The 26,530-nt window shown below is 41.8% G+C and overlaps 1 protein-coding gene and 1 pseudogene across 2 annotated transcripts in view; one reads left to right on the forward strand and one right to left on the reverse strand.

Annotated features, from left to right (window-relative positions):
- The window catches only part of MTUS2 (microtubule associated scaffold protein 2), a 620,738-nt gene that overhangs the window by 427,087 nt on the left and 167,121 nt on the right, over positions 1–26,530 (reverse strand). For both annotated transcript variants that reach the window (XM_053672918.1, XM_053672919.1), the window contains exon 2: positions 1,439–3,884. In XM_053672918.1, coding sequence (XP_053528893.1) covers positions 1,439–3,646 — 2,208 coding nt within the window. In that variant the 5' untranslated portion in view covers positions 3,647–3,884. The remainder of the gene's footprint in view (positions 1–1,438; positions 3,885–26,530) is intronic.
- LOC119064966 (glyceraldehyde-3-phosphate dehydrogenase-like) lies at positions 11,975–12,970 on the forward strand (annotated as a pseudogene).

Below are 26,530 nucleotides of genomic sequence, written 5' to 3' on the forward strand. Positions count from 1 at the left end.
TGTGGCAACTGGTCAGAAATATGTTCCTTTCCTGGAGACTAGCTGAAGCCACCCTGTGAGGACTGGGGCACAACAGCAGAGAAGCAGCAGTGACTTCTGTCTCGATTCAGCATATGTGAGCTTATAATTCAGTTACCATTCAACGTTTTTTGAGCACACGTTTACACCAAGCACTGTTATGAACTCTGGGGTCACAGTGGAGAACAAAAGATGGAAAAAGTTCCTACTCTCATGGATTTCACATTCTCGTTAATGCAGAGGAAAAAAAAAACTGCATACATCATGGGAGATAAGTGCTAAGAAGAAAGGAACTAGAGAAAGAGGTCTCTCAGAAAAGATGGCTTCTCCAATGAAGTGACATTTGAAAAGAGACCTAAAGAAAGTGAAGGAGACAGTCATTCAGATATCTGGGGGAAGAGCATTCCAAGTAGAGGGAGATGCAAAGGGCTGAAACAGCAGTAGGGGGGAGGAAGAGCGGAGGAAGCAGTGGCAGCCCAGAGGTCATGTGCCATCCTGCAGGCTCCAGCCTTTGTCTGAGTGACCCGGGCAGACCTGAGGAGTGTTAGGGACAGGAGGCACCTGAGCCAGCTTTTCTTCTAATTCATTGCTCTGCCTGCCAGGAGACCAGTCTTCTTCATGAGCTCTGGGACAATAGCTCGCCATAGCACCCAGGTACTGAAAGGGGAGAATCATGAGGAAACAGTGAAGCCTAGGAGAGCATTTCAGGGCCATCCTTGTTCTGTGGCCATAGGTGAGTTACTGAAGTCTCTCCACATCTGTTTCTTCATCTGTACAACAATAAAAACTGCAGTCCTAACCTCCAGGGAATTACAGTAAGGATTGTTGAAGACTGACAAAGACTAAATATGTTACATGGGCCCAAGGAATAATAGGTGCTCAACTAAATGCTAGTTGTAATTATTATTTTGACTTGAAGATCCCAAGCTTGACACATTATTGCTACTCACTATGTTCTTCAGATGTGTAAATATGAGATTCTCCCATAAAGAAAATATACTCCTCAAAGGATGAAGTTTGACTAAATTGAACAATGTATTTATTTCTGATTTCTTTTTCCACTGACCTGGCTGATAGAAGAATTATGCTCACTTACTTAAACATGGAAACCAAGTTAAATGCATGCTTACTCAATTTCATGTGTATTGTATCACATGGAATTTAAATGAGTGTCCTCAGATGGTAGATCCAACTCATTATGACCAGCAATCTTTTCCAGTGAAAATGTCCATTTGTCTACATTCTCCTCCATTAAAAACATTCATTTTTGTACAAGTATATCCATCAAAATCAGCAAGGGAGGATATTCTGTTTTCACAATTAATTGAAAATACATGACATCACAATTAATTGAAAATAAATTAATCAAAAAGTTTAGGGTGTTCAACTTATAGATAGCATCAGATTGACATTCTCTTACCTCATGCAAAAACTTTTCACTGATTTGACTGAAGTGGTGTCCTGGGGGTTTGATCCCAGATACCATCAGCCCAGGACTGAAGACCCGTGGCTTCTGCAAGTCTGGCCTGAACTTTTCATAGAGGCTGGCAGCTGGCTTCAGGTCACCTCCTGCCACCTTCTCCTCTTTGGGGAGAGGCGTGTTACACGTAGGTGGAGTGTAAGGAAGCCCCACTGGGACCAGTGAAGTGTCCACCTGGCCGAGGGCCTGTGGACTCCTTCTGATGTAGGTGATGATCTTGGGCCTCACATGCTTGGGTTTGGGCAAAGTGATGGGCTTAGGTTCTGTCCTTTCTTCTGTTTTTTCAACCTGGTGGTTCTCCAGTCCCTTCTGTGCAGAAGATGAATCCTCAGAATGTGTGGAGACAGACTTGGGGATCGCACTGGGGCAAGTGTTCTTATCAGGCACTTTTGGGGAGCTGTTCAACAACCACAAGCTGTCAGTGGGAGGTGGGGCAGCTAAGGGTGACCCCACACCTGCACCCAACATATTCAGGTCTTGAAAACTGGTACTGGGTAGTGCTGGCTCATGGGTCACATTCAGAGCTGTCTCTGGTTGTACAGGGGTTGGAATACGGAGAAGACAATCTGTTCTTGCTGGGGAACTTTCGGTCTTAACTGAATTTTCTAGAAGGTTCCTATTTTCAGCAACACATGTAGTGACGTCTTTGCTTTCCCCTGCTTCTGAGCTGCTGCTTTGAGGGTTAAGGGGCTCGGGGTCCTCAGCTTTGCTCTCTTTAACAGAAGAATCTGAAGTAAAAACTGTAGCCATGTCCCTGCCCCCACTGCTCAGCACCCCCTTCTCCTCACTGACATCTGGGGGCCTGCTGTCAGGTGGGGCATTAGGAATAAAAACTATATGACCATCACCTGGTGAAATGCTGCTGGATGAAGTTTCACCCAGTTTCCTAGTTGTGCTTGGTGAAATTCTGCCAGGGAGCTGATTAGCAGCCGCTCTCAAGGAAGCAGGGCCAGGTCTGGGGGTGCTCTGAAGAGAACCCTGCTCACCCATGTAGACGGCACTTGTGTCCTGCACACTCCTGTCTCCTGCCCCACCGAGTGGGTGGACACTACCCTGGGGCAGACTGCTGGCTGTCCTGGTGGTAGCTTCTTGCTGTGCTTCCCCACCTGGTTCCTTTATCTCTTGGAGTAACACACTGTCTTCTGTGGGACATCTCAGACACTCGGCCTGGGCTGACCTTAATTCCTGTGTGGCCCAGGGTGGGACAAACTCCAGCTCCAGCCTGGGCTCTCGCTTTTCCTGACCTAAGTGTGGTTCCTTGGATGTTGAAGCCAGAGCGCCCAGTAGATGGGCAGAACATGGGGTACTCTCATCACTAACTCCTGGTGCATGGCCCCACTCCAGCTGCAGTGCTAGGCAGGTGGTCTCCTTGGTTTCTGAGGTAGATGGTTTAGGATGACACACAATCTTTCCCTCTGAGATGATGTCCACTGGAGGAAAAGCTGTCTCTGGGAGGTGGGCTGCCACTGTCTTCTGTGGCCCCTCGCCACCCTTGGGCACATGACCCAGGGCTTCAGGGGGGTCCAGTGGGGCAGTCAGTGGAGGCTGTGAAGTCAGGCTCCCAGCACGCTCCTTCATGAGCGTGTCCACTGCAACAGCAGAGCTGCTCGCCCTTTCCAAAGCATGCCTTCTCAGTTCCTCATTGTCAAGGGTCTTTGCCAATTTATCCTTGGGAGAGTGCCGGAGAATTTCAGTATCCCTTGGAGTCAAAATATATGGACTGGCCTCACCCATAGCATTCCTCCAGCCTGCCAGACCTGGCCCCTGGATACTCCATGAGGTCTGCAGGAGCGCTGTGCCTCTCTGCACGGTGTGCTCCTCACTTAATTCCCCACGAAGAGCTGAAGAGAACTTAAAATCTCTCAGGCTGCTGGGGCCAGTGTGCAAAACCTTCCCAATGCCCTGAAGTTGGTGAAATTCCTTATGGAGATGGGTACTATTTTCTGGTGCATGTGAATTTGCATTTCCAGACCCATCTGTCAGGTCACATGTCTGAGACTCATCACGAGAAGGACTGACTTCCACCATGATTTGATTGGCATTTGTATCACCCAGAGGTAGGAGACTCTCATTATTATTTTTTGCCCCCTTTCTGTTGTCCTGCAATTGAGTGTAACATGACTTCTTAGGAGCCAAGGGGGCACTCATCTTCCACTGTCAGTGGGGGACTCTTGACGGGCAGTCCTCCTGGACGGAAAGGGGTTTCTTCCAAGCTGCTAGGGGATGAACAGAAAAGTCTCACGCAGTGTGTAGCTCCCTGACTATGTCACACTGAGATACTGCTTTTAATCATTTTCAGGGCAGTTTTAAAACCAAACCTGGTTATATAGCAGGATGATTTCTCTGATAAGGGCCTGCTGAAAAAGAGCCAATTAATCCATGAGACCTAGAGAGAAATAGAAATAAAATCATGTTAGATCAACAAATAGAGATTCTCAGGAGAAAAGGGCATGGTCAACACAAATTTATTCATCACTTTCATACTATTATTTCACTAACTTAATCCATAAGTTTCTTTTGGATTAAGGATACAAAAGAGAGCCCCTTTCCATAGGGGCTCCTGCTGGCCAAATATGGGGAATTTGAAACTTCAAAATGATTAATGTTAGGCGTGAATTGTTAACATATAAAATCCTAAATTCAAATTTAAAAAGTCCATGAGTCCATATTGATACTGATTTAAAACCATAGAGGAGTCAAGAGTCTCTTCTTCACAGAAGACTACCAATTCATACAGAAAAAAAATCATATCATTGCAAAAATCACCATTTTGACCAGAGTCATAATTAATTATCTTGGGTGGGGAACAGCAACAGCCACTAAAAACACTGGATGTTGAGGAACAGAATATTTACACAACCTCAGATTACTTTATTTTTTACAAAAGAAAAATGTTACTTTTACAGTGGGGAAAACTGGTGACCGCCTCCTTTATTAAATGATCAAATTTAACATCATCAATAATGGAAACTGACATCAGTGTTCCACTGTTTGGTAGTTCTCTGTGGCTCATAACTCCCAGTGGTATTCTTGGTATAAAGATTCAACCTGGATTTTATCATGAGGAAATAATGAGACAAATTCAAAACATATATGTGTTTTATAAAATACCTGGCCTGACCTTGGCCCAAGATGCCAACAAATACCTAAATGCAGTGCATGATCCTCGAATGGACCTTGGGTTTTTTTTTAAGTTAGCAAAGTACATTATTGGGACAATTAGAGATTAAAATATGGACTGCATATTAGGTAAAGGTTTTTTTTATCAGTGTTAACATTCTTGGATGTATAATAACATTAAGATCATCTCAGAGATAATCTTTGGTTTTGGAAGATACATGTTTTTGAATGTGATATACTGCTTAACATGACATGTTATCTGTAACTTACTCTCAAATGGTTCAGAAAAGAAAAAATGTGTGTGTGTGCACATATTTGTGTGAGAGTGAGCAGCTATAGCGAAAATAACTTGAAGATCTAGATGATCTATTGTACTGTGCCTGCAGCTTTTGATTGGTTTGGCATTTTTTGAAATAAAAACTTGGAGAATTCTATTCCAACCTGCAGGGCCTGCATGATCCAATCCTACACCCATTTCTGGCCTCCTCCTCACTAGTCACCTTCTCACTCTAGGGTACAGCCACAGTGTCATCATTCTTTACAGTACCATCTTCCTCCCTCCATGCCACAGGACCTTTGCACAGACTCTTCCATCCAAATGAAATGTTGACTCTTCCCCAGCCTCACCCAAGTAAATCCTTTGTATTCTTCAGCTTTCAGTAAAAAAAAAAAAAAAAAAACCACTTTCTCCAGAAAGCCTTCCATATCCAATAGGATAGACTAGGGTGTTCTATGATGAACTTCCATAATATCCTATAGTTTTACTTTGAAAAGAAACTTCAGATGTGCAAGACACTGAACGAAATATTGTTAATACTTAGCATATGCATCAGGCCCTTAATATGATTGAACAAATGATTGAATGAGTTATGAAGATCAATGTTATTTCTGTGCTTACAGAGTTTAATATCCAACACAGTACTTAAATTTCCATCAAAGTGGATTCAGAGATCATCTGTAAATCATTTGATTCAACACTAACGTTGTTTAATCACACTATCAACACATTCTACTCAGTCCTGCATAAGAGAGTTAAAAGTAACAAGGTTCTGCCTCATTCCTAACTTCCCAAATGGGGATTCAAAGTCAATAGCCTTCCACACATTCCTCCTCATTTCTGCAAACATGTGAGCTCAGGCATGTGCGCATGTGTACATGCACACACACACACTTCACCTGAGAGGCTCTTGTGATGTTTCTACTAAAATAAGTTACCCCATGTCCTCCCTTCATCATTGCTTAATATGTTGTTTTATACATTCATATATAATAGTATGTATGAAGACTACATATGTTATAATATATAGATATGTTATGAAACAAAATAATAAAATGAACAAAAAATACAAAGGACAGAAGTCACCAATACCTTGCAGCTACCTCCATGCTCCTCTCCATCCCTCCTCCTCCCACCCAACTTAACTTTTTACTTGACAACCTGCCACAGGCATCCCTCAATGCTCAGCTGACAGAGCTCTCTTTTCATTTCTTTTCTTTTGCATATAAACATAAGACTGTACTTTTCACATAAATGAGATCATTTCCTATAAACAGGTTTTTTGTCAGAAATCAAAAAAGGAGAGAAAGCTCACACAAAACAGGAAATGTAAATTTAAATTCAACTTATTTTTATTTGACCCTTCTTCCTTTCTGCCCAAGACACATGAACATCCTGATCTAGGTTATTCCCAAGTTCACATAACCTTGTCCACATACACACAGCTGCACACATGTGCACATGTTTTACTGCCACACTGCTCTTCTGTTCTTCCCATGTTGCACTCATGACCCTCATCCTCCTGAGGCCCTTCATCCCTGCTGCCCTTATTTTCTTCTCCTTCTATGTCTCCTTGCAGGCTTGACTTCAGCAAGCCAGTGGTACCCCAGGCCCAGGCCTGACCCCAATATCAAGCCTAACCAGGGTGCTGTTATTCTGATCCCAGCTTTGATTCCTCAACCACAGAGAAGATTCTCAAGGAACCCCCTTTCTGTATTCAGATTCTTTCCTTATTCAATTTAAAAATGATCTTCTTGAATATACGCATGTTCTTTAGGCACAAACACAAAAAGGCAAATCAATAAGCAGTGGTTTAAAAATCACTGTGCAACCTGGGTTGGAAAACAGATATCCCAGAAAGTCAGGGATAGTAAGCAATTCCACAGACATGGGCCATTTACAGAAAGGGGCATCTCTAACTCTCTGGGGGCAGAATTAGAAGCATGAAACTAAAAGCCCTCTTTGGTTGGAATTGTCAAGTCTGGGAGAAAGAAACAAATGAATTCTTCTCAGAAGTCATGAGCAAAACTACATACACCCCACAACCTAAGAGAGTGACCTCTACCTGGACATATAAACCACCCTGTTAATTCCCTGTCATCAAATAAAATGCCAAGTACTACATGAGTTATTCCTAAAGTACACTGACTCAACCCTAGATATTCATAATGGGATTTTAGCACCCATGGGTAGGACCATAACAAATATACTCCTTGAACTTCCTTTTGCTGGTCTAGGCCCATTGTTCTATCTTATTCATTTTGCATTTGAAATATATGCAGTCCATTCTGTTTTCATACTATCTTCACAGAGGTAAGTTCACTCTCCATATAATTATTCATGTTGCTAATACAAAAGTCAGCAGCAAAGGACAGGGGAAAAAGTGGCTGCATCTGGTGGCAGGGAGAATCAACTCCATGATGCTCCTCATTCGCTTATCAGCATCCTTTGGGCAAGTTCACACAGGCACTCCTCCATCCACCGAGCCCTGCAACCACATGTCCCATCTTGTCCACAGAAATGTCATAAGAAAAGCAACTTTGAGTAACAGCTGAGATATGGAAGCAACCTAGATGTCCATTCATAGATGAATGAATACTGAAGATGTAGAATATTACGTACATATGTATTATTCATTCATCTATTGGTGACATCTAGGTTGCTTCCATATCTTGGCTACTATTCAAGGTTTCTCTTATAATATAGATAGATAGATAGATAACAATGGAATATTCTTCAACAATAAAAAAAGAATGAAATCTTGCCATTTGCAACAACATGGATGGACCTAGACGGTATTATGTGAAGTGAAATAAATCAGACAGAGAAAGACAAATACCATATGATCTTTTCATATGTGGAATCTGAAAATAAACAAACAAAACAGAAAGACCCTTACATTTACTTTTATTTTTAATTTTTTTAATATATTTTGATTATGCCATTACAGTTGTTCTATTTCCCACCTTCATTCCCCTCCACCCTGCACACCCTCTCCCCCACCATTCCCTACCCTTTAGTTTATGACCATGTGTCTCAAGTTCTTTAGATTCTATATTTCCCCTATATTCTTGCCCTCCCCCCATCTATTTTCTACCTACCATCTATGCTACTTATTCTCTGTGCCTTCTCCCCCCTTCTCCTCCTCCCACTCCCCTGTTGCTAACCCTCCCTTAGATTTAGAGAACAAGCTCATAATTGTCAAAGGGGAAAGTGTGGGGGGATAAGAATAAAAATTTAAAATACAAAAATAATTGATAAATTGGGAAAAAAACTTTTTCAAACATTTCACTGAAAAAATTATATCACCTATCATCCAAAATAGAAAGAGAGAAAATAAAAATGAAGAAGGAAAAGAAAACAAGGCTGAGCTACTGTGACATGTGCTGCATACCACCCACCATTCTCTGAAGAGAATGTTTTTTTTTTCAGGACTCATAATTCACCAATCACAAATGCTTTTTAACATCCAGTGTGTGCTCCACATCAGGCTCACTGGCATGTAGTTGGAGCACTGCCCCCTCTCCTTGATAATAAACAAAATTGTCTTTGCCCACCTTTAACCGTCATGCATGTTTTTAGCTCTCCCCAGCTCACAATCTCTGGTGATGGTTTCACCATCTCATCTAGAACTTTTTGGTTGAATGCATAAACATTTCTGAACCATTAAACAGACTGATAGCATCTATATGCTCTGACACAATCTCTCCATCTATCTTGCACTTCGATTTCCTTTTACCATGTCTGTTCTGTCCACTACAGCATGAAAGGCATTCTCAGATAAAGAGGAACTCAACAGGTCCACCACCCTCACGCCATCCACTAACAGGCCTGTGAGTGATCCAGGCTGAGTGACAGGTGAAAACCCAAAATCTCAGATTGACATTCGAGGTCCAATGAACACTGGGTCCATATATGTTTCCAGACTTAATCCCCTTGACTCTTCTACTTAAAATATGTCTCCCTACCCAATAGGGAGCTCTACCTTCTGAGCTCAAAGGCCAACTCTTCCATGAAGACTTTCCTAAATATTCTCCTCCCTACCTGCCCTGGTGTAGAAGGAGCTAAATATTGTCTCTTCATATCAAGAATCCCCAAATCTTTCCTTTGGTACTGTCATACTGTTTTTTAATTATAGTGATGCACATATTTTATTATGGTTAAGTTTCTTTTCATTACAGATACATGTGTCCTACTTTTATTTTAGCTACATGTGTCTTATTTCCTTGTTAAACCATGTGCTCACTAGACTGGAGGGTAATAGGTCAGATATTTCTGTTTCCCACATGGTGTCTGGGACAGCAGGCTGTACATAGTAGGCACTCAGGATGAAGACATGTAGATGCCATTTCAATACAGCACAAGCTGCACTTCATTTTCAGTCTTCTCAGATGCAGATTATTAAGCCACCCTTCCTGACTGCATAACTGGTGAGGCACCCTCTCCTCCCAGGACAGCTCCAGAATGTCCAGGGAAAATGACATGGAAAAATACATTCTGATCATCTTTGTTTGATTTACATTTGTCATGACATTTGTTTAATTTATTTAGAAAATAAAAAAACCTAAAGACAGTTTAGGGGATAGATTTTTATGTTACTGAAAGGGGGCACAGGTTTTAAAAATTGAAAAATACTGTTGTACAGCCTTCTGCTGGGTCCACTATGTAATGCTTCAGTATTTGGGGGTTTCCTTATAAATATTCCATCCCTGTGCCCTTTAATGAAAATGCAATCCCATCCAACTTAATAAAATTTATTTATCCAAGAAGCTCCAATGGCAGTTCCTACCATGCAACAAATTATCCTTTAGAAGAACTTTGGATACAGAAAAATGCATAGAATATGAGCCCAACATTTAATAATAAGTATATTGCAAAAAAACAGTCAAAATTCCAACTTTCAAATTTTAGTTGATGCTTTTTCTTTCTGAGCATATATTTGGGGTCTATAATGTTCCACCACATTTAATGGGATAATTTTATATTAAATTACTTGCAAATATTTACATACAAGTCAATGCATTCACGTATTTTAAAAAGTTTCATGGCAATCATTCCTGTTTTCTGCCATTGTAATTACTAAGGAATAGCCAGGTTATTGGTCCTATTTCATAATGTTGTGTAAGTTTATTCTCAAAAGGTGCAATTATAGGTAACCTAAAATGTAGTGCACTGCAGACTAAATGAACTTCATGAGTTCAGCTTCACCAGAATATGAGTAAAAATTGACTTGTAGTTGGGGGGTGGTATATACATCTCCTGGGGGAACTGTGGCTATCTATGGTGCTGAATTCTGTGAAAGCACACCAAATGATGTAAAAATGTAACGGCTCTCTGGGTCTTGCTTTACCTTCCTCATCCATGCACAGACATGGGTATGTCACATCTGTTCTATTATATAAAACAGGGCTGTGTTCAGAGATAAGTTTGGGGGTGTAGCAGAGTCTATTTTACTTTGAAGAGTGAAGAAGTGAATGGACACAAATGACATACTGCTATTTCCCCATTACAGAGCGCCAGGAAAAAAGGTAATTTAATTTTTCATAGGATAGATCAATCTGACATTTAAGCAAAATACTACACTACTTAATATTTAAAATATCACCAATAAAAAAAGTGTTGTATGTTTCTCCAAAAGAAGCCCCATTCACATTTGCCAACAAAAGGCATTTGTTTTCTCCTTTAAAGAACAAATCGTTCCTTCCAGGATGAAATTTCACACCAAAAATACAGGGTATTAATTCCTTGCCTTTTGTACTTAATATTGATTTTGTTTTGTTTCCTTCTTCAATTTTTTTCAAACTGACAATATCAAAGAAATATATCCTCACTGTTTAAAAAAAGTAAAAATATCAAAGTCTCCTACTCCCACCCCAAGAAATAGACTTTGATGTGTAATCTCTCACGTTTTTTTACAATGAGGGGATGGCTTTCAATAATACCAAGTTCTCAGTTTGCATGTCATTGATACCTCCCCACATAAATACATGTGATAATTTATAATTTTAATGGTCACTTTTACCATAATTTACCCATCAGTCCCCTTACTGCCAGAGAATTGCTGAGTGCATATCTTTATTGCACTCCATATTTCCTTAAGCTATGTTCCTAAAGCTAGACTCACTGTTGAAACAGGTATGCACATCTGCAGTTTTACACAGAACGCTAAGCTCCCTGAGGGGTATTTTGTTGTTGTTGTTTACAGGTGCATCTCCTCTGCCTGGACTATCTGTCAGGGCCTGGCATCTGATGGATGTTGCATAATCATCCATTGAATAAAAATATACTGCCTTCAGGAACAAAAGTGTCACTCTTCATTTTATCTTTCTGCTCCCCTATTTCCTGCTCCATCTCCTTCCTCTCAAAACTCTTCCAAACTAGAAGGACCAGGTCATTCACCATTCAAATGGGGACATATTTTTCTTGAATTGAATTTTTTCCAACTTTTTATTAATGTATAATTTATATGTGGTAAAATTCACCATTTTTTGCTGTACAGTTTTATGAGTTTAGTCAAACATATACAGTCTTGTGATCACTACCACCACAAACAAGACACACAACAGTTCCATGAGGCCAGAAATTCCCCAGGTCCTTCTGTACTCAACCCTTTCCCAATCCCCGGCCCCTGACAACCAAAGATCTGATGGCTGTGCCTACAATTTGGCCTTTTCCAGAGTATCATTTAAGTGTAAGTGTACAGTTTACAGCTTTGGTGTCCAGCTTCTTTCCCCTAGCATAGTGATTTTCAACCAGTGTGCTGTGGCAACTTTTAAAATATGCAGCACCTGACCATTTAGTCAGGGGTACTGACCTTTTTTCCCTCAGGTTGTCAAATAAAAAAAATAAAATAAAAAGAGCCAACACAACAAGAGTCATTGGTATGAATGATCAAAATTACACCTATTTTTTGTCACATTGGCAAAAATATATTTCTCAGTGTGCCACAGAATTTGAGTAATTACTTTATGTGTTCCATGAGATGAAAAAGGTCAAAAATTGGCTCTCTGCTCCTCTTGTTCAACAGACAGCTGCATCTTCCTGTGCAGTGCCAGCCTCAACTCTGAGACACGATAGTGAAGATCAGAGTGAATGGATTTGGCCATATTGGGAGCCTGGTCACCAGGGTTGCTTTTTACTCTGGCAAAGTGAACATTGTCACCATCAATGGTCCTTTCATTGACCTCAACTATATGGTCTACATGTTCCAGCATGATACTACTCATGGCAAGTTCAAAGGCACAGTCAAGGCTAAGAACAGGAAGCTTGTCATCAATGGAAAGTCCATCTCCATCTTCTAGGAGCAAGATCTCACCAACATCAAATGGGACTATGCTGGTGCTGAACATGTTGTGGAGACCACTGGTGTCCTCACTACCATAAAGAAGACTGGGGCTCACTTGAAGAGTGGAGCCAAGAGGGTCATCCTCTCTTCCTCCTCTGCAAATGCCCCCATGTTTGTGATGGGTGTGAAACATGAAAGGTATAACTGTTCCATGAAGATTGCCAGCAATGCCTTCTGCACCACCAACTGCTTTCCCCCAACACCAAGGTCATCCATGACAACTTTGGCATCATGGAGGGACTCAGGACAACAGTCCATACCATCATCACTGCTACCCTAAGACCATGGATGGGCCCTCTGGAAAGCTATGGTGTGATGGCTGAGGAGCAGCTCAGAACATCATCCCTGCTTCTACTGGTGCTACCAAAGCTGAGGGCCAGGTCATCCCTGAGCTGAATGGAGAGGTCACTGGCATGGCCTTTTGCATCCCCACCCCCAATATTTTGGTTGTGGATCTGACCTGACACCTGGAGAAAGCTGTAAAATATGATGATGTCAAGAATGTAGTGGAGCAGGCATCAGAGGGCCCCCTGAAGGGCATCCTGGGCTATACCGTGGACCAGGTTGTCTCCTGCGACTTTAACAGCAACACCCACTCCTCCACCTTCGATGCTTGGGCTGGCATTTTCCTCAGTGACCACTTTGTCAAGCTCATTTCCTGATATGACAATGAATTTGGCTATACAACAGGATGCTGGACTTTGTGGTTCACATGGCCACCAAGGAGTAAGAGCCCCCTGGATCACCAGCCCCAGTGACAGGAAGAGAGATGCTCAGCTGCTGGGGAGTCCTTGCCCCAAATCGATCCCCCAACACACTGAGAATCTTCTGAACTCCAGTTTCCATCCTAGACCCCCTGAGGAGGGGAGGGGCTTAGGGAGCCCTGCCTTGTCATGCACCATCAATAAAGTTCACCATACCCAGCCCCACCCCAAAAAAAAGAAAGAAAGAAAAATGTTGAAAATTGCTGCCCTAGAAGAGTGCATATGAACTCCATCTATCAGTAGTCAGCTCCTGTCTATGGCTAAACAGGACTCCATGCTACATACCACAGATTCTTCATTCAGGCCCCAAGTGAGGGGCACTTGGGTTCTTTCCAGGTTTGGGCAAATATAAATAAAGCTACTATAACAAGGTTTTTTTTTAATGAAACTGGAAAATGTCTGAGAGTTCAAAAATGCTAAACCAGACAGAATGCCATGTCATCGAGTATCAAATAGACTTATGGTCACCCTGTTGAGTGCACACTTCTCACCACCTAAGGTTAGCTGATGTTTGTGCTTACTGACCTGTTTATTATCCACCTCCCTTCCTCCTATCTCCTCCAGGAATGCAAGAGCCTCTCCCTCTGCTCATCACTCTGTTCTCAAGCCTAAATAGTAGCTGGCATACAAGTATTTTTTAATTGGATGAAGTTTAATCAACACTAGGAAGATTTTTTCAACACCTGAATAGCACTTACCATTACTGGAAGTTTTCCAGTGCTTTATTGCATTAATCCATAGAACAATGTGATGACTAACTACTATTACTGTCCCATCTTAACAACGAGGGAACTAAGGCAAAAAAAGTTCTGTAACTTCTAATAGGTGGAAGAGCTAGAATTTGAACCCACAGTCCATGCTCTGAAGCCATGGTTTGAGCTTCCACTAAATTAGTCATTTTTACTTGATGGGGTTAACATTTTTTATTTTATGATGTTTTTTTATTTTACCTCTAGTGAGGTTATATGTCATTTTATACAATTTGTGGTTATTAGTGATTCTTCTTTCATATTACATATCCCAGACCTGAGATTTTTTTAATAATTATTTTTAATGGCAAACATTGAAAACAAGCTACTTCCAGAATTCAAGTTTTTCCAAGAGAAAACAAGATGTTAGAATTTGAAGGACTTGTTCCAGGGAGTTACGAGGGGATAAAAAATCTCTTGCATACTGCTCACCGGACACCACCAGGCCGCAGCTCTCCCAAGTTCCCTCTACCTGGTGTGTGGGTGCCATCATCTACCTTATCACCAGAGCCAGAAATTTCAAAAGCTTCCTGGATCCTTTCTCCTTTAACTCACACTTGATCCATTAAGGGTGATCAGATGAACTTCTGAAGTCTATTCCTAGCCCATCCACTTTCATCCATCTCTATAGCCACCACCATCTCCCATGTAAGCCACATACAAATCACCTACCAGGTCTACTGACTTCCACTCTTGCTTCTGTAGACAGCCATTCTGCCTTTACATGATAGCCAGAGTAATATCTGGACACATTAATCAGATAGGGTCATTTCCCTACCATGAACCCTCCCAGGGCTTCTTTGCTTTGATCTGCATGGCTGTGAAACCTCTCTCCCTCCCCCTCTGCTCTCACCCATCAGCCTCTCCCAGAGCTACGTGCTGGCTCCGCACCTATGTCACCACTGCTCTGCACACTCTGACCTGGCTCTTCATAGGGCTGGACTCTTCTTACGCTTCAGGCTTCAGCTTTAATGTGCCCTCATCAGGCAGGCTTCCCTGATGGCTATTGCATCCACCGTCACAAGAAACAGAGGTTCGGAGACTTTCAGAATTTTCAAGATGTTACTTTATTGGCCAAGTTTTACCTGTGCAGGGGCGAGCTCTCTGAGTGTCCGAGGACACTATGCTCAGGAGAGCTGCAGATGAGAACTGCGCCCCGGCGCTTACAGCTATGTCCTTATATAGGGGTATGCAAGCAAGCTTTGAACAGAAGCAGATGTGGCTGTTAGCTATTGGCTAGCTCTAAACAGCTGGTTGCCATTGGCTTATTAGGGAAATTCAAAAGGCTCTTTGTGTAGTTGGCAGTTAGCCCTTGTAGGAAGTAAAAATTTCCCTGTTCCTGGTCAGCCTAACTTTAGTTCCTGGTCAGCCTAACTTTATCTGGGGCTCGTTCGGGATTGTCCCTTTTCAACATCTGTTTTGGACCTCAACAATGGCCATCCTTTCTCCCCAGTCACAGCCACTTGTCTCCTGCACAGCCTTTCCCAGTTTGTCTCCCTCCGGAAAATCAGCTCCAGGAAGATATGGACCATATCAGCCCTGGTTACCACAGATCCCCAGTGACAAGAGTATTCAATACATTGCAGGTGCTCAATAGATATTGTTTAAATGAATTAATATGGTGGCATAATTGAACTTTCCTCATTTAGCTCTCTGGGTGATGTCTTGCTGAACATATGTTAATCACAGAATCACTGAGTGTTATAGGTAGAAAGGAGGTGAGATATTAATTAGTTCAACCTTTTCTTTTATATGTGAAACTACAGCTTACAGAGGCTTTGTAACTCAAAGTCCCACTGCTAGACCTGTCAAAGCAGGGTGGGGCTAGGCTCTTCATGGCCCTGTCTGGTGCTCATCACCCTTCACACACTGCAGCCTCCCCAGAACAAGCCTCCTGAATTAGGAAGGTAAGAGAAACAAGGTGATATGGTGACAGAACTCAACACGGCTCTGAAATAGATTCAATTTACTAAGCATCAACTGATTTTAAAAGCACAGTAAAAAGAACAATGGGAAATAAAAGGTCCTACCCCTTGGAGAAATTAAAATCTCCTGAGAGGAAAGGGATATACTGTTAAAGCTAGTAACTCTGATAACAAAAACAAGGCAGGGTGGAATAAAATATGCTGTTAATAGAAGTATTGAGTACCACAGGAAGAAGGAGACAATAATTCCAACTGAAGGGCTGTGGAAAATGAGATCTTTACCCCTTCTGGTAATTTATGGATGCACACACATGTGTGTGCTTATGTAGACAGTTTTACATAGGCTCCAGCTGGCTCCCTAATACTCAGGTACACCCATGTTGGCATCATTCAAAGCTGGCAGGACATTAAATTTGTAGGTGATGCTTTCCCAGCTAGCTACCCCCTTTCTTATGATCTTTTTAGTGGGGAAATGCTAATGAAAAGAAGCCAGTATGAAACTCAAGTCTGTCTGGCACTGCTTGCTCTAAAAAGCCTGAGGAAGTAGGGCAAAATAATAGCTAAAATGAGGCATGGGGATTATCCATGGATTTCATTTATCTTTGCAAACCCTATGTGCTTTCCCAAAAAACTGAGAGTTATCTGTTCTGGACAACAAAGAAAATGTCAGCATGTAGTTTAAAATTTGGCAGGTTCAAAAGGAAACTAGGACACTGACTTTGATCCTCCAGAGTTGGTAACAAATTCTCTGAATAAATTCATGAGACAGGTGGGAAAAGCTGATATATTGATGACTAATATTCTTTCTACAGAATACCAGATAAGATCCTTGCTCTCGCAATAACATTTTATGCACTGCTATTTACTAACAGGAGACTAAAAAGATAAGGACTTCAAATCAAGATAAGAGCAATTTTTTTTTTACTTACAGAAAAGGAAACATATTTCAGAATAGGCATTTCAACTGACATCTTGAGGACTGAATCAGACAAGGTTTTGTTATAGTCTCATTGGAAGAGAGGGCAGCACTTTTCAAAAGCTGGATTCACATGCATGTTTGCAAAGCATGAGCATTCTCCTTCTCCAGTGGCTATCTGGCCTCTTAACTCATACCTGGCTGTTTACAGTCTGTGCCACCTGTCTGGCCCCTGAAGGCAATGGAAGAACCACTCTTAGATTAAGAGCCTCTCCTCTTACTCATTCACCTGCCCAAGTGTTAATATAATACTGTAACATTTCATTAATATATTGCCTTTCTCATTTATAACTACAAATGCTTTATGTAAACATTCCCAACAAATCCACCCCTGCCTGCCATTCCTACCACTAGTCCCATGGCCCAGTCAGCTTCTATAACGTGGATGGGGGAGAAGATCTGCAAACCTACTAGAACAGGTGGGGGAAAGATTTGCTTCCTGGGGAAGATGAGTTCCTGGCTTAGTGAAAGCTGAGGGGTAGCTTACCCTCACTTTTCAAAGTGGGTTTACTTTGAACTGCACCTTCCTGACCCTTTTCTGTGTGCATGAGACCCTGGGAGGGGATGAGGTGGCACAGGACTCCCGTTTATCTGCAGGACTGTCTGCTATCTGAAAGTAAGAAAGAAATCCTTCGAATACCATCAGTGATAAAGTCAGAACCACTTCCAGCTCAAAAGCCTGCCCAAGTCACTCTAAATTGGATCTTTCAAAAAAAATTTTTGGAAGATGAATTTCTTTTATCTTCCATCAGAAGCACGAAACTTTTATTCTGTCAAATGAACTAGGTACCTAGAAAGATGAAGCTAAATATTTAGCACTATGCTACAGTCCAAACACAGAAGTCTGTAACAACCAGAAAGCAGGTACATAAAGTCATAGGTGACTGACAAAACCTCCAACTAAGTGGAAAGGCATATGTTTTCATGGTCCCAGGCCTTTTGAGAAGAGTCTCTGTATTTTCATTAGTTGTTAACACCATGTAGTGAAAAGGGTATTTTGGATCACCATGCTTGGAATGTCTTTATCTTTAAGGAAGAGATAAAGAAATAATGATAAATACAGAAGGGGAAAAATACATTACTTAGTTAGGAACCTACTTGGCCTGGAAATATGCAATAAAAATAAATTATATATGCTGGGGACAATTACTGGTTTTTCAAATCACCTCAGATAAACTTGCTATAGTTAACTTGTAGGAATCCTTCAACATTTCACCAAAACTTGAAAAAAAAATACATTCCCAACAAAATTCAAGAATGCTTTCTTAAAAAGCAATGTGTTGATATGTATTTGAATAAAACTCAACCTATAATCCCAGAGTGAAAAATTGGTTTGCTAGCACTTCTGAGATAGGCAATAGGATTCGCACATCCTAAATACTAAAATACACAACTTCTGTAAGCAACAAAAATCAAACATTCCAAGAAAGCACAAACCTGAATATGTAAAAATTTCAATGAGTATGTTTTAAATATTTAAAATCAGTTTAGAAATTTACTGAAAATAACATAAGATAGTCGAACACCCATTTTAATCAGACTCTCAAAAAATACCATCTTATGCTTCTTTTTTAAAATTTATTTATTTTAATTGTTGTTCGTATCTTTTAAGCAAAACAGCCAAAAAGCTAGCTAGTGGATTTTATTTAATGACTCACAATCACATCCTTCTATGTATGATATGTGTCCATGTTTTAGGTATGGGCACGGGACCAATGACTCAAATGTCCTCCATAATGTGTTGTCCTGACAGTCTCCTGGAGAGTTCTGTTTGATTGTCCCTGGGGGCCACTCCCCTGAAGCAGTAGCTGTCCAAGTATGCAGCCGAGACTGTCCTCCACCCGACCTTCTGGAACCAGCATGTTCACACACACTGACTACCCTCCTCCAACCAGAGAACTCTCCTCCAGGTGTACTGTTAGGGGTTCTTTCTAACTAATGTGTGAGAACAGCTTTCAGGAGAGGTACCAACAAAAAGTCCAAACGACACAGTTATTGGTGGGAGTACTTTCTGGTGTCAACAGGAGTAAATCAGAGGGAATACTCTCCCTAGCAGTGGGCAGATCTTCCTCACCAGGCAGACAGACTGAGCACAGGGTCCTGACAGTGGTGGCCATGGTGGTGGCCCAAAGAGGCCCAAGCACAGCCTGAGACCCTGTCATGCAAAAGTGGAGGAAAGTGGTAGCCCATGCCCTCTACCACATGTCCACTAATTGGTGTGAAAATAATAAAAGAATACTGGGAAGTTATGCAAATTCTCTCACCAAAAGCTTGAAAGCTAGATGAGCATTTATTTGCCTCCATGCATCTGTTACCTTGCAAGGGACAGAGCCCTAGGTATTCACCAGGGCAAGGCATCCCACATCGCTGCCTTGTGGTGCTGTATGTGGGGGAGGGGTCTGAGAGGAAACAACCCCTTACTGGCTCTCTCGGGCTGTCAGTCACTTCCCCTATTACCCACAAGTAAATTGGGCCCTTCTGGTGCTGATTTTCAGGTGGGTGGGTTTGCGTGCATTCTAGAACCCTGTGAGTCCCTCCAACAAATTTACCTATGAGGCTGGAAGTTTCTCCCACCACTACAACCCCCACAGGTTTTTACAGCCAAAGGTTTTGAGGCTTTTTTTCCCCCACACTGGAACCCTGGGTTGGGAGGTCTGTTCCCTCCCCAGTAGTTCCTCCCAGTTCACCCACATGCAAATGTGGGACTGTATGGTCTGCCAGCTGCTGTCTTGCCACATGTCCTCTCTGACCCAGCTGCCTGTCTCTGCAGTTCCGATCAGTCTGAATGAATGTTTCTTCTTTAACTACTTCATTGTTGGACTTCCATACAGTTCAATTTTCTAGCAGCTTCATTTATTTATTTTGTTTTTAAATTTGTTGCTGTCTTTTTGGTTGTATGAGGAGGCAAAGTGTATCTACCTACACCTCCATCTTGGCTGGAAGTTCTGTATTTTCTTTTACATAAAATAAAATTCACTCTGTTGGGGGTAGAGGTCTATGAGTTTTGACAAATGCATAGAATAATCATCAATACACAAAACAGTTGTTCCACCCCGAAAACTACTCTCACATCAGCCCTTTGTAATTAGCCCCTCATCCAACCACCAACAAATATTGATCTACTCTCCATTCCTGTGGCTGGCCTTTTCCAAAATGGTATATAAATACAATCATATGAATATGGCCTTTCAAATCTGGCTTCTTTGACTTCTTTCACTGGATGAAACTAGATAATACCATTGTGATATTATTATTTTATTGATACCAAATCAGTTATTAATATTAACATACAATGCATATTGCATCCTGGATTCATCCATACTATTGCAGGTATTAATAGTCCAATCCTTTTTTATTGCTGAGTAGCATTCCATTGTGTTTCTGCACCAGTTTTTTAATCCACAAACCAGCTAAAGAACAGAAAACACTTTAAAAATTCTAAGTAATTTCCTCATAAATAGAAGAATGTCTATGAAGCAAGAATATGGTGCTATAGAAAGAACAGTCAGAGAGTAAATAAGAGTTTGAAGAAATAAAAAATAATAATGACAAAATACAAAAAGCAAAGAAGGCTTTAAGGATAAAAATCTAAGAAACCTCTCATCAGAACCCCAAACTAGAACTCCCCCAAAAAAAGAAAAATTAACAAAGATAGGATAATCAGTGTGTCAATGCAGGTGTTCTAAATTCTAATAGAAATGCAGGAGTGGAAGAGCGAAGAAAACAAGAGGAGAAAATTATCAAAGAAACAAAACAAGAAAATTCTTAGCACTGACAAACATGTGTCCAGAATAGAAGGCCCACCAAGGGCCCAGAAAATACAACTTGCCACAGCATCATGTAGTTGCAGTGCCCCAGGAATAAAGAGAAGCTCCAGAGAGGTAAAAGAGATCACTTACAACAAATGAAAGGAATCACTTACAACAGATGAAAGGAGTCACTTACAACACATTTCTGAACAGTGGTAACAAATATTCAAAGTCAGGAAAGCAATGGTAAATTCCAAAACATAATGATTTCATCTAGAAGTCTACATTTTGCTAAACTATAAAATCAAGTGTGATTACAGAATAAATTCATTCCAAACACTCAAACATATATATCCATATATCTCAAATGTATATATTTCCCAAATCTCAAAAAAATATGCTTCTGCAAATGACATGTAAATGAATAAAATAGGGGATCCTGGACAGGGGTATCAAAAGAAAACCCCCAAGGAAACAAGAGTGCTCAGGCCCAGAGATGCATCATCTCAGACTGAGCAGAAGAACAGAAAGTGGTGCAAGGCAGACCCAGTGAGAAAATGCAACAGATGGCCCTGTTGTGTTTGGATATTTGTTTAATAAGTGCTCCGCAGGTTCCTGGAATTCTTTTCTCCAAGTGATAGGGGAGGTGGCTCCTTCCTTGTTTGTCTAAGAACAAAGAGCCCTTCCCCAGAAGCAGTTCCTACAGGCTGCCCCTCAGGGCAGGGGAACAGAGTGAGTCAAGTGGCAAAGGGATGGACATCAGAGTGAAACTGGCAATGCCCCATGTGGCAACCACTGACTCAGGAGGAAAACTGAGAAAAAAAGTTGCATTCAAAAAGAAATTATCATTGTCCACTATGGGATCATCAGTAAATCACATGCAACATAGTAATGTTACTAGTCACTCCTTATTTACCAACATTTTTGGGTGTCTGGGAAAGGGAAATGTGGGAGCACATGCTGAGAGAAGTGAGCTCCCCACTACTGTGATGATGTTCCAAAAAGAAGCAGGAGCAGAGCACATTATTAGACAACAAAAGGAATGGCAGAATGATCTGAAATATACTTCCTCTGAGGAGTGGGACTGGGGACAAGAAAGGTGGGCAGAGGACTGCATCTTGTCACAACTTTCATCACAATATTAAAAGTCAACACTAATGACCAAAATAAACTGATGAACAAAATAGAAACAAAAGCATGGATATATGGAACAGACTGACAGCTGTCAGAGGGGAGGGGGAAGGGGCGCTGGATGAAAGGAGGTGAAGGGATTCACCAGAAACCATGTAATCATAACATACAGATGTGGACAATAGTGTGGTGATGGCCAGATATCGGGAAGAGGGGGTAGGTAGAGTGGGGCAAAGGGAAGGAAAACAGGGACGGAAAGGGGCTTTGCTTGGGGCAATAGGTGCATGATGCAGTGTGCAGATGATGTTTTATTGATCTGTACAATTGAAACCTGTATGGTATTGCTAACCAATGTCACCCCAATAAATTCAATTTAAAAAGTCAACATTTTAAAGCCACTATTTTCCTCTAGAACATTTTTTAAAAGCTGAAGCAAAGTGCAAAGATTTAGATCATTTTAATGAAAATCTAAAGGTACACACTCATTAAAAAGGTCTACAAAGTGACTTGTCAGTTTAAATTTAGAACTTAAGAGACTTGAGGTGATCACTGGACTGCAGGCCTGGAGACTTGACAAACTGGCTGTTCTTACTGAAATGATGGTGCCTCTTAAGCTGAGTCCACAGAAAGAACACATTGCTGCTTCTGGCTCCTTCAAGGAAGAGCAGATACAAGATTCACTGGTGGCCTGAACTGGTGACTCAAGAAGACACTCCCGTCCTGAGCTCAATAGGAAGGGCATTCTGAAGGAATGCTGAGCTTGTTTAATAAAAAACAATTCAAAATTTGAGAAAAGTGTCATCAATTTTAATACACATAGAGCAAATTTTAAGGTTTTTCCAGTTTCCTGAGATGTTTCTGAATTATCCAGTTGGATAATTATCCAATTATCAGGAGCATGCACCTAGAAGACACAGTCTCCTGAGTCACTGCTTGGAGAGAGAAGTTTCTGCCCATTGTGAGGTCCCTCAGAATGTTATGTGACCAACATGAATATAAAGCAGGTCCCTTGGAATAAGTGAAGGGAGTGTGGCATCCTCTCCTCTGGATCCCGGTTCAGTCAGCCCCAGCTATGTAGTTACTGCCTGTTCACATCCTGTTTGCTCTCTGCATCTTAATACAGCTGAAAACAGCAGCTTGTAGGGGGGTTGTGAGGGCTAAATGTGTGTGATACGTATCAAGGGTGGGCATTAAATAAATGATAATATTACTGTACTGAATTAAAAAATAGGCACAGACTTATTGTGACATGGTCAACTGGGCCACCAAAGGGCAATGACCACAGCTATGAGAATGAGTTGTTGGCTGTTCCTTGTTCCGATCAGCACCCTGGACAGAGACTCTTTGCAGGAGCCTTGAGCATCCTCCACTTTCACCTTGCTCTTCACTCTGTAGGCAACCTCAGCTCCGGAGCTGCTTCCAGTCCAAACTACCTGTCAGCTATGTTGTCACCCTTCTCTCCATTCTAGAATTTGCACAGCCCATCAACACAGAATAAATATAAGCCTTTTCTCCAAAGTCTGACTCCTCGTGTAGTAAAAGACTGGTGAAAGCATCCTTCAGGCAGAACTTCATCTTCAACCGCCTATAATCAGATTAGAATAGTTACTATGGGCCATCTGCCAGAACACAAAAATAGTTTCATTTTGAAAGAGCACATGGCATAATGCTATTCCTTTTGAACATTATTTCCATGGTGATTATTCCTAGAGAGCAGATTCTGGTCTTCACAGAACCTCGAGAGTACACAAAAGTACTCCAATGTGTACTATGGTACTAATTAACAGTACTAGGTGAATTTTGCTTAGGAAGAAGCAGGGTTAGAATACACGAGAGATCTATAACATACAGACCATAACATACCTGGTTCACTGCTACTAAAGTCAAGTTTCCTGTTGGGCTGTAGCCAGAGGCCACTGGCTTCCACTTCCTCTGCCTATGCCTCACTCCCTCACTTATCCATTCTGGCCTACTGGTCATAGCTATTTCTGTGAATGCCCCAACCCCAATCCTTGACTTGTTTACAAGCCTGGCTGCTCTTTAGGGCAGCCAGACCTTTGCATAACAAGCACTCAATAACACTTTAAGGAGCCACAGACAAAACCTGTGACTGTGGACTGGGGGCTGAGAAAGCACTGCCACAAGCCACGTTTGTGAACTTGAGCCCATTCTGGCTACTGGGCCTGGCACCACTGCCCTCAGATCTCCGACACCCTCTCATGCACCATGGAGGGCTGTGACGGGTCCTTCTTCCAGTGTGTTGGTTCACCCCAGCCCTCAGGAGCACCACTGTCAAAGCTAGGGTAGTTCATTCACCACATATGTATGGGGCACCTATTTTGTGCCAAACATGGCACAATGCTGGGGACAGAAGAATCAACATGGGAATCCTCGCTGCAGCAGTGCCCTGTAGCCTGCAAGCCTGTGCCCATGCCCATGGCCTCACCAGCTGCACCAGGGTGGGCCCCAAGTGATGGGAAAATCCCTCTTCACTCTCTGAGGTCTATTATTCCACAGAATCTGCTCATCAAGAACTGGGCACCAACCACATGCTATGAATTATTATGTACTTCTGTATTCCTTTCTCAGGATCCTTTGTTAACTTGTACCTAGTTCAACTATTTTCTACCCCCTATCTTTTTTCTCTACTAGACTTTCATCTACTTGAGACTAGGATCCCAGCCCAGCTCACCTGTGTGTCCTTCAGCACACCCAGGGCAAGTTCATTATTGTTTGGAAGAAATGTGCCTGTTAAAAAATACCTGTTGCTTTCTTGTAACTATTATTGATTTAAAATTTCCTGGAAAGCTATATAAGCAAACACATTGAACTATTATATTAGGTACTTTCTAGTGATACAATTGGGTATACTATTTGGAAATTACAAAGTTGTTTTTCATTACACAACAGTTTCATATTTCCTCCTCTTCCTCCTTCTCCTCCTCCTTCTTTTGCCTACTTTATTGTCAAGATAACAAGTGCCATTCTTCAAGGATCTACTTGGCAAACATTGATAGAAAGGCCAGAATTGAAAAAAATTGCCTAGTATCAAAATATCTATAAATAAGCATTTCATGCATTAGACCCACTCACTGGAAGTGCTGGGAATGTGCCGCACAGAGACTACTGCAGGGCAAGGCTTCCAAATGGAAATCAATTGAATGACTCATGACCTGCAGTTTTTAAAATGAGACTAGAAAAGATCAGCTTATCACATTTCCATGGAGGAGTAGTGTTTCCTGAAATCTTTTTTAGTTAAAGGAGTGTATGTGTGTGCACATGTGCACACATGTGTGTGCATGCATGCATATCCTTCCGGTCTGCTTACAAAAATTTTGGTACCACTGATACCACAGTTTGTTAACAGGGTACGACTGTTGCAGGGATGCCTGTCACTGATTTTGGCTACCAGGAAACAAACCTACTTCCTAACTTGGGTAATTTTCAGTGCTGTCTTGGGGGAAGGTAGGTATTCTCCATCTGGTAAAGAAGCAAAAAGCAGAGAACTCCTGTCTTCTCTTCCCCTAGGGAAGTGAGCTGGGCTTGGTCAAGTGGATGGTCTTACTTGCAACTTTGAATCTCTAGCACCCGATACAGACTGAGATGATGGGAAGACGAGATAATGGTGACATGAGATTCAGGACAGCCCCTGTGAGAAGCAGCTGTAGCCAGTACGAAAGGCTGTGCCCAGGGCCACTAGGGGCCAATGGGGGGCCCTCTCTTCCTGTTCCTGCTGACAGCACCCTCAGCTCTTGTCCATTGCTTAGGCATCCACACAAAGTCATCAGAGTAAGTTTTTCTTGCTCATAATTAAGAATAATAAATTATACAAATGTCATGATAAGGAAAGAGTTTACTCTCTGCTCTGTGTGAAATGGGAAGCCTTGCACAATGTTAAACAAGGAGAAGGACATCAGGCTAGGCAGTCCTATACAAAAAATTGAGTGGGATGCTTTAGAAGATGGTGAAGGAAAAAGTGGAAGCTACACTAACATCCTCCCAAGACCAATCAGGAATTACAACTAAATTGTAGAGAAATCATCTGGAATAATCAAATGAACAATAGCTGGAGAAAAGCCTTATAACCTGGACAGACAGAAGAAACCACTTCACCACAATGTGACTGGTACAGGGTGCAGAAGAAAAGTGAGAAGACTGTCTGGGTTCCCATGAGCAGAAGCTGAAATGCCAGATGGAAATTTCAGTGGCTGAGGGGCTCCCCCTGAGAAGTATGGGGTCTAAACCTCAAGTGGGATCCCCAACCTATAGTACCAGAAGTAGAAAGGAACCTAGATAACATCCAGCTGTGAAAAGCAGCAGAGTTTCTGCCTGCCAGGAAGAGATGGCTGTAGACACAGAGAGCCTCTTAAAGGGCCAGTGTACACAGTTTCACTTGTAACCACTTACCCAGGGCTCTGTCAGAGGGAGAGAAGAGTGGACTAGAGATTCTTGAGGAGAGACTAGGGATGGTGGCTTTAGGGAGAGAACTGAGGGAACAGCTGTCAGGATCCCAGTGCTTAGTCATCCCCAATACTGCAGGAGCCATCTTGCTCAGGCAGAGCACTTCTTTCCAAGTGTCATCAGCCTGAGGGGAAGCAATAGCTCCGCCCACAAGTATTATTCTGCCCCCACCCTGTGGTGCTAAGCCAGACTGATGATTACAGAGTGACTATATTAACAACTGAAGGAGACAGCCACGAACTGTGGATCACTGGTAGCCTTGAACAGGCTGCCTAGGGGCAGACTGGGACACCATCTGATACCATCGGGGCAGATCCAGAAAGAGAATACAGAACTGAACACAAAATTCTACCAAGATTAATTCCACTGCGGTCTTCTTCATGATTTGCATTATTTTCTCTCCTCCATAGCTTTTTAACATTCATTTCTTATCCTTCAAATTTGTGTCTATTAAGTCACTAGTTTTTATATTATAGTTTATTTCAATCTCATATTTTGCTCCTCCCTTCTCTTACTCCATTTTTACCTTCTTCTT

The sequence above is a fragment of the Artibeus jamaicensis genome, unplaced genomic scaffold (genome assembly GCF_021234435.1).
Source record: "Artibeus jamaicensis isolate MK-2021 breed Jamaican fruit bat unplaced genomic scaffold, CSHL_Jam_final contig_793, whole genome shotgun sequence".
Taxonomy (NCBI): Eukaryota; Metazoa; Chordata; class Mammalia; order Chiroptera; family Phyllostomidae; genus Artibeus; species Artibeus jamaicensis.